The sequence below is a fragment of the Mustela erminea genome, chromosome 1 (genome assembly GCF_009829155.1).
Source record: "Mustela erminea isolate mMusErm1 chromosome 1, mMusErm1.Pri, whole genome shotgun sequence".
Taxonomy (NCBI): domain Eukaryota; kingdom Metazoa; phylum Chordata; class Mammalia; order Carnivora; family Mustelidae; genus Mustela; species Mustela erminea.
In genome coordinates this window covers 99292054-99306383 of record NC_045614.1, presented here as the reverse complement: position 1 = coordinate 99306383, position 14330 = coordinate 99292054, and the positions used below count along the sequence as shown (strand labels likewise).

The 14330-nt window shown below is 37.3% G+C and overlaps 1 protein-coding gene across 2 annotated transcripts in view; it reads right to left on the bottom strand.

Annotated features, from left to right (window-relative positions):
* The window catches only part of SLC49A4 (solute carrier family 49 member 4), a 72900-nt gene that overhangs the window by 24186 nt on the left and 34384 nt on the right, over positions 1 to 14330 (bottom strand). For both annotated transcript variants that reach the window (XM_032335145.1, XM_032335142.1), the window contains exons 5-7: positions 11721 to 11829; positions 5018 to 5085; positions 1328 to 1455 (exon numbers count right to left, since the gene is read on the bottom strand). In XM_032335145.1, coding sequence (XP_032191036.1) covers positions 1328 to 1455; positions 5018 to 5085; positions 11721 to 11829 — 305 coding nt within the window. The remainder of the gene's footprint in view (positions 1 to 1327; positions 1456 to 5017; positions 5086 to 11720; positions 11830 to 14330) is intronic.

Below are 14330 nucleotides of genomic sequence, written 5' to 3'. Positions count from 1 at the left end.
TCTGAAAGTAGCTCTACAGGGACCAACTGCCCAGTGGCATGTATGTTTTATGGGGACTCCATAGAGGAAGGTCCCTTTAGTCTATGTATGAGTAAGACCGCAGATGGAATTAAGGTTGCTAGTCACTTGACCTTAAAATGCGGAGATTATCTTGGATTATCTGGGTGCACTCAAGGTAATCACATGGATCCTTAAAAGTGGAAGGCAGGGCAGAAGATGAGAGCTCAGAGGAAGATGTGACTTGGAGGAAAGGTGCTGGTGTGTTGTATGAGAAGAACTTGACCCACGGCTGACTTTACAGATGGAGGAATGGTGCCACGAACCCAGGAATGTCGGCAGCCTCTGGAATTTAGAAAAGGCAAGGACGTGGATTCTTCCCTGGAGGTTGACTCTTGCCTAGTGAGACCCAGGTTGGACTTCTAACCGACAAATGTAAGACAATAAATTTGTGTCATTTTAGGCCACTATATTTGTGGTAACTTGTTGCAGCAGCCATAGAAAGCTAATGCAGACTCCCAAAATGATACTATTAATAACAGTACAATAGCAACTATAAATATTTCAGGTCAATCAGATGAGCTAAGTAAGCTGCCTATAATATACTTCTAATAGGTATTTGCCAGTAAGTTTTGATTTATATTAATGATATAAGAAGACTGAATAACCTATAGGTGATGGTGGAAGAAATTTTACTGGTATATACTTCAAACATCAAAGCTTTATGCCTTTACTCATCTTCCTTATTTCTTAACAATGATGTAATGGCTATAAAGAAGATAAAAATCTCTGTATTATGCTCTGATATGAATTTTAAAAGAATATAGGCTTTTCTATGCTATATATAAGTTTAGACTAAAGATTATACTTCTTTTCCATAGGTAAAATACCAGTGAAAGTATTTTTCATTATTTCTTGAACTCTTTTTATTTTTAAGATTTCATTTATTTATTTGACAGAGAGAGATCACAAGTAGGCAGAGAGGCAGGCAGAGAGAGAGGAGGAAGCAGGCTCTCTGCTGAGCAGAAAGCCTGACGTGGGGATCGATCCCAGGACCCTGAGACCATGACCTGAGCCGAAGGCAGAGGCTTAACCCACTGAGTCACCTAGGTGGTCCTTGAACTCTTTTTAGTTAGGAAGATAGTTTGATGCCTGGACTTGGGAAATATTTTTTTACATTTATTAGTTTTATAATTTTTATAGTTTTATAACTATAATTACTTATTCTATTTCTATAGAATAGAAAACAAGAAAAATTCCTACTTTTGGGTTATATATATTTTCATGAACTGAAAATATCTATTCAAAGTTCAAAATAGTCTCTGTTTACCTGTGGTTAAAGGCAGGTGAGTAATGCTGTTCAAACAGGTCAGGGTGAACCACGTGGATGAGAGGGTAGCCCCAGAAAACAGGAGGAGAAGAATTAGTTTCAGCATACCCCTGATAAAATCTGCAAACCTGAAAAGAAACAACATTCTATTATAAGCCTACCCAGATTTTGAAGGTACTATTTAAATTAATGACACACTTTCATTAAACAATGCTTTCTTGAAAAAATTTCCATGAGTTCTTTTTAAAGCAAGTAACAAAACTTTTTTTAACTGGTACCTTTTATTTTGTATGTATGTGATAAATGTTACTTTGTGGCAGGTATTTTTTTCCTCTTACAAAACACACAAAATGTGATCTCTGCTCAAGATCTGTAACTGACAGGATGGATTCTGTGTTTTTATTATTTATTTATTTATTTAAAGATTTATTTATTTATTTGCCAAAGAGAGAGATCACAAATAGGCAGAGAGGCAGGCAGAGAGGGGCGGGAAGCAGGCTCCCTGCTGAGCAGAGAGCCTGATGCAGGCTCGATCCTAGGACCCTGAGATCATGACCTGAGCTGAAGGCGGAGGCTTAACCCACTAAGCCACCCAGGTACCCCTGGATTCTGTGTTTTTAAATGCTACTTTTACTTTCCTCAAATATTTTTCTATACTTCCCAAAATTCTATAACGAGCACCTACTATTCTAGTTTTAGAAAACAGGCTAACCTGTTGACACAAACTGGCAAAGATGGCTCTCCCCAAATTCAAACTCAGAGAATACAAATGCTTACCCCTAGAGCCCCTTGGGCTCCTATATAATCTGGTCTCTGCCTCCATTCTCCCTCCGCCTAACTATTCTCCAGTTGGACAGCCCTGTTTCTGTTTCTTGTACAAGCGAGGGTTGTTTCCCACAGCAAGATGTAGCTTTTGCCTTTGTCCTGTTTGCCTGGAATGCTGGTTCCTCCCATTCCTGATGTGACTCACTCCGGCTTACTCCACAGGTCGTTCAGGTCTCAGTAAGTTCAATAAGACTCTCCATGCTCATGGAAGAAGTCCTCACCATTCATCCCATCTCCATACCCTGTTTCTTCACAGCATTTATCTCTATTGGCATTTCTCTTGTTTTGGCATGTGTATATTTTTTGTCTTCCGATTAGACTGTAAGCTTTTGAAAGCAAGAATGTAGCTCTGGAGTAACAAATACTATCCTATAAAGGTTGTAACTTATGTTTCATAGCATTTTAAGTTTTCAAAATTCCTGCTTTTCTCTGAATTAACATGAAATAAAAAGGCAAACGGTAGAGATGCTTATTATTTCGTTAAGACCCACAACTTTTCTATTTGCCGACCACTTTTCCTCACCTATAGTTGTTGGCTGTATAGGCACAATTCTCTGGCTGTGCCTACATACAACTTACTCTGTCCTTGAGAATTGTTTCTATTGTAGAAAAAGCGATTCTATCCCAAATATAACACCTACCATGTTTCCTCTACTTTGAAGCTTTAAAATTGATCTTAATTTCTATTGTAATTACATTAGTGTCCCTCTTAGAATTTTCAATACTATCTTTTGTGTTTCATGCTTATTTGATGTGACAAGTTTAATCATGTTTGTAAGCCTTATCTAGGCTAAAATAGCTTCCTATGACAGCTGATGCCATCTTTTGGTGGAAAAAATTGATGCATCTTTGCCCAATGACTTAGGTTTGTTCTCGACTATGAAAGTTCACTACCAGAAAATTCTTAAGTACTCTGAAAAAGGTTCTACAGCATGGTAGAAATTTCCCTCAAGAAAATCCAAAAACTGTTATAATTTCACGCCCACCAAACACTTTTTTGATTTATGTTTTGGTATGCTGCAAGAATGTACTTGTCTCACAGGCAGATGGTGAGGTATGAGAGAATAAAATCGTTTTCTGGTACAATCAGAACCGAAAAAAGTTGAGCAGTGAGGACATTGACAGGGCCAGATCACACAAGAATAAGCTAACCACTGTGACCTTATCTATTTTTGTAAACCTAGTCCTTTCTTTTTTTTTGTTTTGTTTTAATCTTAAAATTTTTTATTTTTTTATAAACATATATTTTTATCCCCAGGGGTACAGGTCCGTGAATCGCCAGGTCCACACACCCCACAGCACACCCCCCACAATGTCCATAACCCCACTCCCCTTCTTCCAACCTAGTCCTTTCAAATGGGTTAATACCATTTGAACAGTGTAACTATTAGGACATTTGCTAGTGGCCTTTAGTACCATAATTACAAAAAAAATCACCTAAGCACTAACGTCTTTAAGGAGATTCTGTTCTAGGGATCCCCCAAATGGTGTTATGAACATAACTTTAAAATTGATTCTAGGCCTAGCAGATAGCTACAATTGATTTCAGATTCCAAAGTAAGGGTAGTATTTTTTTAAGAACTTCCATTTCAACAAATTAAAAACAGAAATGTCCTCACTCTCAGTTTCTCCTCTAGCTCTATTTCTATATAGATAAAATAAAGAGTTTACAGAAAAAATATAAAGTGAAAGGTACACGTGAGATGTCATTTTTGATACATCTTAGTTCCCTCTTTGACCTATGTGGTGCTCAGAATAGGATTTGGTTAATGATGACTCACTATAATTGGCTTGGAGATTTAATTAGAAAAATTAGATAAGATTCTGTCAAATGTGACAGGTCAATGTATTTCAGTATCCATGTAGTGATTTCCCACAAATGCTCCCTGCCTATTCCTCTTCTTTAGCTTTTAGATTTTATTCTTATATTTCCCTAACTTGTAAAAACCTTAGAGTGATTTAGAAATTACAGTGTCAATTTATTCTTTCATTATCCCAGAAACACTATGTAAACTGTAAGGTCTAGCTATAATATTATCCTGTGTCAATTATGTTTAAGTATTTAGAAATTGAGGCGATTTACATATCTTATTTGATCTCCCCCAATATGTAATTAGATTCTTCTCTTTCTGGTAAAGTTGATTGCCTAATTTTGTTTTTGATGAAACAAGGTAAATGATTTGGGAAGTGAATGAGTATTATCTCCTTGGAAACACCAAGAATAGTTTTACAGGCAGTCATCTGGATAAGTGATATTTCCATTCTTTTTTTTTTTTTTTTTAGAAAGAAATGAGACTTTTTCCTTCTTCTGACTCATTCTAAAAATGTGTTGTTATAATGGGTTAAGATCAAAGGGAGTTTGGTGAAACCGGAAGTCTTTATGTGCATTTTTCAGCAAAAGGGAATAAACAGGGATGTATCTGCCAAAAAAGACTGAAAATAAATTTCTGCTAATCAGATCCTCCCTTTTCATGGAAAGTTCTAGAGATGCTCTTACAAATAGTTCATTTCAATTCTTCTCTATTCTCAATTAAGTAATCAATTTGTCGTTATTATTGTAATGCCTTTCTCTGGGTTCCACTTGTAGATCCTGTTCTCCAATAATATGGGAGTGAGGCAGCTTACACTGGAAATACATCTCCATCCTCCAAAAACATTTTAGGACAGATTACTCCTGAGAAAGGTTTCTTGTAGCAGGAAAATTTTTACTGCATATGAATTTTCTTATAGTCTGAACAAGTGCCCTTCTCTGACCTTTGCCTGTTTTATTTTTCCCTGAATCTTAACATTTATCAAAAGCAGTCATTTTTCTGTTTTTTGGTTTGGGTTCAGCCCACTCACAGGGTTAACGTAAAATATTCTCACCTTGCCATAGCTATTCCAACAACACAGCCTCCAACTATGGACCAAAATCCAATCCAGCCAGCATCTACCTGTGGAGAAAGTGGCAGACACGTTTAATATAAGACTATAAGGCTGCAATTAAGAAAGCGTGAAAAAAAGATCTTCTCTAATCAATACATAATTCAATATATATGTATGCATTTCTATATACATGCATAATTCAATATTTTATCAATAACTAAATGGCAACAAATCTCGGAAATACTATTTAAGAAAATGAATAAAATAAAAGGATTCATGTGTGACTAATCCAATTTATTTAAGTAGGTATATTCTTGATTAACTTTTATCGGAATATTTAAATCAACAAAATAATCAGTTTCACAAATAAATGTTTTCAAGTATGTACTACTTTGTACTAGAACCCTTAAGAAAACAGGAAAAGGACAGAAGACAGTCACTGACCCAAGAGTTTTAAATATAACCAACATACAGGAAACTACTGGGAAATAATCAGGTGCTCAAACATCTGGCAACAATTAAAGATGTATCAAGAGTCACAGAAGAGAGAACTCACAGAAGAGAAAGCAAGTGAGAGCATGAGAAATGGGGGTTAAGCACCTAGGGAGACTACTGAAAGACAATTTGAGGTGGTTTCAAATATATAGCTCATTGCACTCGTGGGAAAACATTTCCAACCCTGCCATTTAGCAGCTTTATGACCCTGGACAAATTATGTCTTCTTACCCATAGAATGGACTAAATGAGATAATTTGTGTACAGGACTTAAATCAGTGATCAGTGTACAGGAAGTGCTCAGTAAAGGCTGTTACTACCACCTGATGATGATTCTCCATCTATCTAATAATGTCTTTAAGTTTTTCCTCCGCTCATGGCCAAACTTTCTCAAGCAATCTACAAATACTGCCTAGATTCACCCATCACTCATGTTTTTTAACTCCTCCTATGACTTGGCTTCTGTCCCAATTCATACTCTTAAGTCTCAGTTTCCTCATTATTATAATGAGGATAACAAGGGTTTGGTTCAATACATGTTACTGGTTACCATTGGAATTCCATGTATCCCTAATAGTATCAGTGCATTTTGTCTCCTCTTTCCCTTCCCAGGGCCACCATGCTTGCTTATTACCTTATTTCTTACTTCTAGATTCCTGTAATAGCTTCTTAAATGGTCTCCACAATCTATTCTGCCCACTATTGCCAGAATAATTATCCCAATCATCCCACTTTCCTGCTCAGAAATAGTTACTGGCTTTCATTGTGGTTACAGGGCCAAGTCCAAACTTGACCTGTCAATTGAGAGCTGCCCAAACTAAATTCTACCGTTTATTATTTTCCTAGTCATATTTCTCATTACACTTCTTCACCAGAATGTTCCCTAGGTAGAACCTAGGCACTCAGGTGGACTGTATGTCTTAGCGGTCATTCAAACACATGGGACTATGCGCACAAGTTCTCAATGGAAGTGGGCAGAATGAAAGTGTGCCACCACCAAGCGAGAGCCTGGAAGACCGCTGTAAGCTCCTCCCGGCTTCCTTTCCCTTTCCAACCACTATAATCAGAATCGGGATGTAGTCACCAGCCTAAACCATGCATACAATGACAGGGTCCTAGGCGACAGGATTGTTGCAGAGTGGAAGCAGCCTGGGTCGGTCTCTAAACCAGTGGGAGGAAAAGAGCTATCTGAACTGTGGACAAATGTCCTAGATTGTTATGCAAACCGTCCTAGATTATGATGTAAATGAGAACTAAATTCCTTAAGCCTCAGAATTCTGGGATTCTACTTCTCATAGCAGCTTAGCCTACTCTAAGTAATACAATTACTTAACAGTGTTTGGTGCCAGAACAAAGATAAGTACTCTCTGGAGAAAGAGAACAGCCTGAAGCTTAATTTAGCTCCACATTTTTTTTTTTCCATCATTGGCATTTGGGGCCAGAGAATTCTCTGTTCTGCAGAACTGCCCCTCTCCCTGGCGAGCATTTAGTATCCATTGTCTAAGGCCCACTTAATGCTATTAGGCCCTCCCAAACATTTCCATCTATCCCCTGGGTGAGTGGGACCCTGTGTCAGGCGAAGAACCGCTGTGCATACAACTGTAGTAATCCTGGTCCTTTTAGGCCAGTGGTGCTTTTCTGCTTCCTTTGTTCATGACATTTGCTTTAGTTAATAATATTCTACCCACTAATTTATTACAATTTTTCTTTAATTCTTAAATAAGATGTATTTTAGAGAAAGTGAGTGCAGAGGTGGGGGGCAAGGGAAAGGGAGAGACAGAATCTTAAGCAGACTCCCTACTGAGTGCAGAGCCTTTCTCAGGGCTCGATCCCATGACTCCAGGAACATGACCCTCAGCTGAAACTGAGAGTTGGTCTCTTAACTGATTCATCCAAGTGCTTCATTCTTCCTCATTTAATTTTAAATTTCACTTTATTTAATACCTGGTGTGACTCCTCATCTCTCTCTCAGAGTTTATACAGAGAAAGACACTTGAAAGGGTGTCTCGAGATTTATAATGAGAAGCATAAAATCTGCAAAATCAGAATTTTTAAATGGGTGCTACAATAGGGAATATAGCCAGTGGTACTATAATAGTGTGGTATGGTGACAGATGGGAGCTACGCTTGTGGTGAGCAGAGCATCATGTACAGACTTGTTGAATCACTATGTTGTACACCTGAAGCTAATGTAACATTGTGTGTCAACTATACTTCCCAAAAAATGGATAAATAATAAAATTTTTAAACAGAGGGCTGAATAAATATATAATAAATGAAAAAAATAAATAAATGGGTGTTACACTCTTCTTTCTTGGAACTGAGCATGCTTGGAATACCTGCCTCGGAAGGAAAAAAAAAATTTGACTTCAGGGCCTATTGTAGGGTGGGTGGCCTTGTGACAAAAAAAACCCAACCTTTATTTTTATTTTTTTAAGATTTATTTATTTATTTACTTGACAGAGAGAGTGCATGAGAGCACAAGCAGTGGGAGCAGCAGAGAGAGAGGGTGAAGCAGGCTCCCCGCTCTGCAGGGAGCCTGACGTGGATGTGGGATCATGACCTGAGGCAAAGGCAGACACTTAACCGACTGGGCCACCCAGGTGCCCCAAAACCTCAGCCTTTAGATGGTGACTTTGAAGGGCTATTACCTAAGTAAGATACCACACACTCAAAATAGAATAGTATTTTGTGGGACTGAAATGCAGTTACCTCAATTCCTAAAACTGGATTCCTGGATTCCTGTAAGAAAAAACCTAGTTCTTTCTCAGGTTAAATAACATCATCTTGATGCTTAAGTGAGCTCTACAATTTTTTATATACTATGTCTGGCACTCAGTCAAAAATAAAGGCACACCTCATAAAGCGATAAGAAAACATAAATGGATACCACAAATATAAAGAGACCCACAGGGGATCCAGATCAAGAAATTATGAGACTTTAAGCAACTATTTTTAATAATTCAAAAAAGTTAAAGATTGAGTACTTCTATAGAAATTTGTAAACTATGAAAAAGATTCAAATAAAAATGTTATAACTTCAGAATACAAGTGAAATTAACAACTTAGAGATGAGTTTAACAAAAATATTAGAGCTGAAAACTGAAACAGTGAGTTGAAAGAAAGGCTAGATGAAACAGCGAGTCTGAACCAGAGAAAGGCAAAAGGACAGAAAATTCAGAAAAGGGATTAAGAGACATAGGGCATATAATGTGAAAGTATAACATATAGAGTCTCCAAAGGAAATTAGAGAAAATAGAACCTAAGAAAGTTAATTTTTATTTTATTTCATCAACTAATTGAAATTTTTTTTTTAAAGATTTTATTTATTTATTTGACAGAGAGATATCACAAGCAGATGGAGAGGCAGGCAGAGAGAGAGAGAGGGAAGCAGGCTCCCTGCTGAGCAGAGAGCCCGATATGGGACTCGATCCCAGGACCCTGAGATCATGACCTGAGCCGAAGGCAGCGGCTTAACCCACTGAGCCACCCAGGCGCCCCGAAATTTCTTTTTTTAAAAAAGATTTTATTTATTTATTTGAGAGAGAGAGAGAGAGAGAGCACAAGCAGGGGGAGGGGCAGAGGGAGAAGCAGATTCCCCACTGAGCAGGGACCACAACATGGGGCTCGATTCTAGGACCCTGGGATCATGACCTGAGCTGAAGGCAGATGCTTAACTGACTGAGCCAGCCAGGTGCCCCACAACTAATTTAAATTTCAAATTAGATAGACACAAGTTGGTCAGTAGCCATTTTACTAGACAATGTAGTTGTAGAAGTTAACATAGGGGAATTTATTAATAAATGTAGTATATGGCTCACAAAGAAATTAATTACAAAGAAGTTAATTCTTGAACTGATTTTGGAGATTCAAAAATTTCTAGCCAAAATCTCAATAAAGGGGTGTATTTATTCTACAAAATACCGGTTTATTATAACACTAAAATACTTGAGACATATGGGTAGATAAAAGTGATAAAAGATAGGCAAATAGACTGGAGGGAAAAAAGTTGTTTAAAAACGCATCTGTGGGGCGCCTGGGTGGCTCAGTGGGTTAAAGCCTCTGCCTTCCGCTCAGGTCACGATCCCTGGAGCCCTGCATCAGGCTCTCTGCTTGGCAGGGAGCCTGCTTCGCTTCCTCTCTTTCTCTGCCTGCCTCTCTGCCTACTTGTAACCTCTGTCTATCAAATAAATAAATAAAATATTAAAAATAAACGCATCTGTGCATATAAGGGCACTTCAATATGACAAAGATGACACTAGAGAGCAAAGAGAAAAGCAGGATCTTTTAAAAAACTGTTACCAGGTTAATGGATACCTATATGGGGAAAAAAAGAAACTGAACTCCTACCTTATAACAAGCACAAAATTCAATTCTAGGTTTAAATGTGAAAGGAATAATGATAAACCTATCCAATGGTGCGTTCTATGATGACAGAAATGTTCTGATCTGCACTGTCCAATATGGTATGTATGGTAAGTTTATTATATATATATTAATAAACTTCAAGCAAGCAAAGATTTCTCTTTCCTGCATTTCTGTGCTACATTCAACATGTACCTCTGAGTTGGTTTCTATTCAGTACTTCCTCTTTATAAATTCGGGTCACATTTTCCTGTTTGTCTAATTTTTTTTTTTCTTTTAACAGTAGGGTACATGCCGTGGATGACATAATATAAAGATTCTGGATCCTTTTATCTTTCTCTAAAATGGTTCATTTTTGCATTTTGTATTAGTCTGCAGTTCAATTAATAACTGATCACCCTGAACTTGTACAGGCTTAATTTTGTGTTTTATTAAGGTATGTGAATAGAAACCACAGTGTTTCCCGAGCTCCCCTCACTTGGTAGGACTCAATCTCCAAATTGTCTCCTCAGCCGATTTTTTTCAGGGCTTGCGTACTGTGGGTCTAAGTAGAACAGGCCTTATTTTATCTAGAGTATGGTTCTTGATTCTAAATTCTGGCCTAGATTCTTGTGTCTCAGAAGAAGCCCAAGTATATTAACAAGGTATTAATGAGGACTTACCATTCCAGCGGAGCGAGAATCTAAGAGCCCAGCACTGCTTGCCCTCTACTCTATTCGTTCTGCTTTACACCTCCTGGCCATCTTTCCGTTAAGCCTCTGGGAGCTCTACCCTTTATATGTGCAGTCCATCTCTCAGCCAAGGCTTGCTGAGGACCCCACATAGTCATAGCCTTCTGGGGAGGCCCCTACTGCACAGCTCTCTTCTTTATAATCAGTAAGAAAAAGACAGCCCAAGAGTGGGCAAGGGACTTAACAAGTGTGTCACAAGAAAGGATATTCAAATGTTCAACACTTAAAAAGATACCACTACAATGGCATTTAACTGCAGAGCCATTAGCATTTAAAAAAGACTAACACTGCCAAGGGTTGGTGAAGATGTGGAGCAATGAGAAACTTCACGTGCTGCTCGTAGGACTATAAACTGATACAACCACTTTGGGGAAGTTTGGCATCATCTATTAAACTGGGCATATACCATCACCAGTAATTCTATTCCTAGCTAGATATCCAAACAGAAATATATATAGAGGTGCCTCAAGAGCGTATGAGAATATTCCTACACCTTGTTTGTGACAGTCAAAAACCATACACAATCCAAATGTTCATTATAAGCAGAATGAGCAGATCATTTCTCATTCATATAGTGGGACGGCATGCCCGTGTGCTGGACTTCTTCCATTTGCCCCTTCGAAGCCCTCTGTGCCCTTCTACCATGCTACCTAGAAATGAGGAGAAGGAATATATGGCCTGAAGCATATAGGTGAAATGATTTTAAAGAAATGAGATTACTTTTAAAGAAATGAGATTCTGAGACTAGAGAGATAGTGAGAAATTAAAAAGACAAAGTAGCCATATATATGACAATGGGATCGTGAATCTTTATAAACTGTGAAGCAAGATTAGGATGCAGTCAACAAATCAAGTTTTCCTCCTCTATTCTTCTGTTTATTAACATCATTAACAGCAGCCAATAAATGTAGATAAAGTTCATGGCTGTTAACAAAATTCAGGAAGAAAATCAGTATTATTTTTAACTATCTCCTAAGGATTTTGCTTTTGCAAAAATGGTATCAGATAATGTTTTACCCAGGTCTTGAAGTTTAAACCAAGACATACAGACAATATTTATAATTTAAATGAACTAAAAATACCTACAACATATAAAGAAATAAAATGTTTACCTGGCTGACATGCACTGGTGTTAAAATTAAGTCCAGAACTCCAGACCAACCAGCAAATACACCAAGTGGTATGGCATACGCTAAAGCAATCATCAAAAATCTCATGTTGCTGTAAGAGAAGTAAAAGAAAATATTATTACAGATTCAAAATCTTGATTTTAAATTCTTACTCATGAAAAATGTAAGTCCTTTGGAAACTAGAATACCAGAATCACAAATAGAAAATATTTGTCAATTTCTTAATAAATTCAAAGTTCTTTAAATTTTTTTTTTACAAAAATCCTTTTCATTTATATTGTTTAAAGTTGTCAGTATTTATTATATAAATGAATTACCAACATTATTTCATAGAGTAAATAGGTAGGTATAGTTAAAAAAAGCTTTTACTTGAAAAGATAAATTATTCTCCTTTGAATAAGGTGGAGGGGAAAAAAAAATCAAAGCTTAAAAGAAATACATAATTTGCTAGTTTTTTTATTTTCAGAGAGCAGTTTTAATTTTTACTTTATTGCTATTAAAGTCTGAATTAGTCAATGATTTTTAATAGGCAATACACTGCAAATGGCTCAAAACCAAAAAGTATAAAAATATGGGGAAAACATGTCCCTCTTACCCCATTCCTCTCTTCCCACAATTACCAGCATTAGCACTTTCTTGGGTAACTCCCAGAAACAGAAATATACAAGCTTATATATATACACAAATGTGTATATTATATATTATATAAATTTATATATTATATTCTTTTTTTTAAAGATTTTATTTATTTACCTGACAGACAGAGATCACAAGTAGGCAGAGAGGTAGGTAGAGGGAGAGGAGGAAGCAGGCTCCCACTGAGCAGAGAGCCCAATGTGGGGCTCGAGCCCAGGACCCTAACGTCATGACCTAAGCTGAAGGCAGAGGCCCCAACCCACTGAGCCACCCAGGCGCCCCTATATATTATATTCTTATATAAGAGTTTATATAAGTTTATCATAAATTTGTACTTACATATAATTTATTATATATAAAATTTTGTATACTCTTTATATAAATTCGTATATATATTATAGATATGTACATATTAATATATATATTCTCAACTGTGTGTGTGTGTATATATATTCTTTCCCCAATCTTTCTATATAAATGGTAGCATATTGCAACCATTTGCTGAATTTTGCTTTTTAAAAAAATTTTTGTTTTTTCAGTATTCCAAGATTCATTGTTTCTGCACCACACCCACTGCTCCATGCAATACATGCCCTCCTTAATAGCCACCACCAGGCTCACCCAACCCCCACCCGCACCCCTCCAAAACCCTCAGTTGAACTTAATAAGTCTTAGAACTCTTCCATAGTCAATAAAGAGTTTCCTTCTCTTTCAGAGCTGCGTAGTCCTCTACTATGTTGCTAAATCACAATTTATTTAACCAGCACTCACTGAGAGATCTGTATTTTATTACACATATAGTATATAAAGATATTACACACACACACACACACACACACACACACACACACATAATTTTATTCCTTTGCTCTTAACAGTCATTTCACATGTGCACTAGTACATATGGGCAACTGCCACATCAGAAGAATATGTGTATTTGTAACTTCAATAGATAATACCAACTGACCTCTACAGAGGTTGTACTTTTCTACATAACTATCAAAATGGTTAAAGCAAAAACCAAGTGATAACACCAAAGTCTGGTAAAGATGCACAGAAACTAGATGACTTGTGTATTGCTTACAGTAATGAAAAATGATATAGCTGTTCTGGAAAATAGGCTGGCGGGCTTTAAAAAAAAAACCAAAAAACTAAATATGCAACCACCACATAATCCAGCAATTGCACTCCTGGGCATTTATCCCAGAGAAATGAAAACTTATGTCCCCACAAAAAACTGCATATGAATGTTTATTTGTAATTGCCAAAACACCCCTAGAATCAACACAGATGTCCTTCAACAGGTGAACAGTTAAACTGTACATCCACACCATAGTATTCGGCAAGAAAAAGGAGTAACACGAAACAACCTAGTTGACTCTCCAGAGAAACAGGTTTTTAAAAAGTTTTTACTTAAATTCCAGTTAGTTAACAGTGTAATATTGGTTTCCGATGTAGAATTTAGTGATTCATCACTTACACACAACACTCAGCGCTCATCACTAAAAGTGCCCTCCTTCACCCATCACCCATTTTACCCATTCCCTGCATGCTTCCCTTCCAGCAACCCTCAGTTTGTTCTCTGCAGTTAAGAGTCAGTTTTCTGGTTTGCCTCTCTCTCTCTCTCTCTCTCGTTTTAAAAGCCAATTCCCAAATTTATGTACTATATTATTCCATTTATATAACATTCTTTTTCCTTTGTTCAAGATTTTATCTATTTATTCATAAGAGACAGAGAGAGAGAGAGAGGCAGAGGGAGACACAGGCTCCCCACTGAGCAACAAGCCTGATGTGGGACTCGATCCCAGGACTCCGGGACCATGACCTGAGCCCAAGGCAGATGTTTAACCATCTGAGCCACCCAGGCGCCCATATATAACGTTCTTGAAGCAACATTATAGTAATGGAGAACGAATCCGTGTTTGCCTGTAGAGCGGAAGGGATGTAGACGTGGCT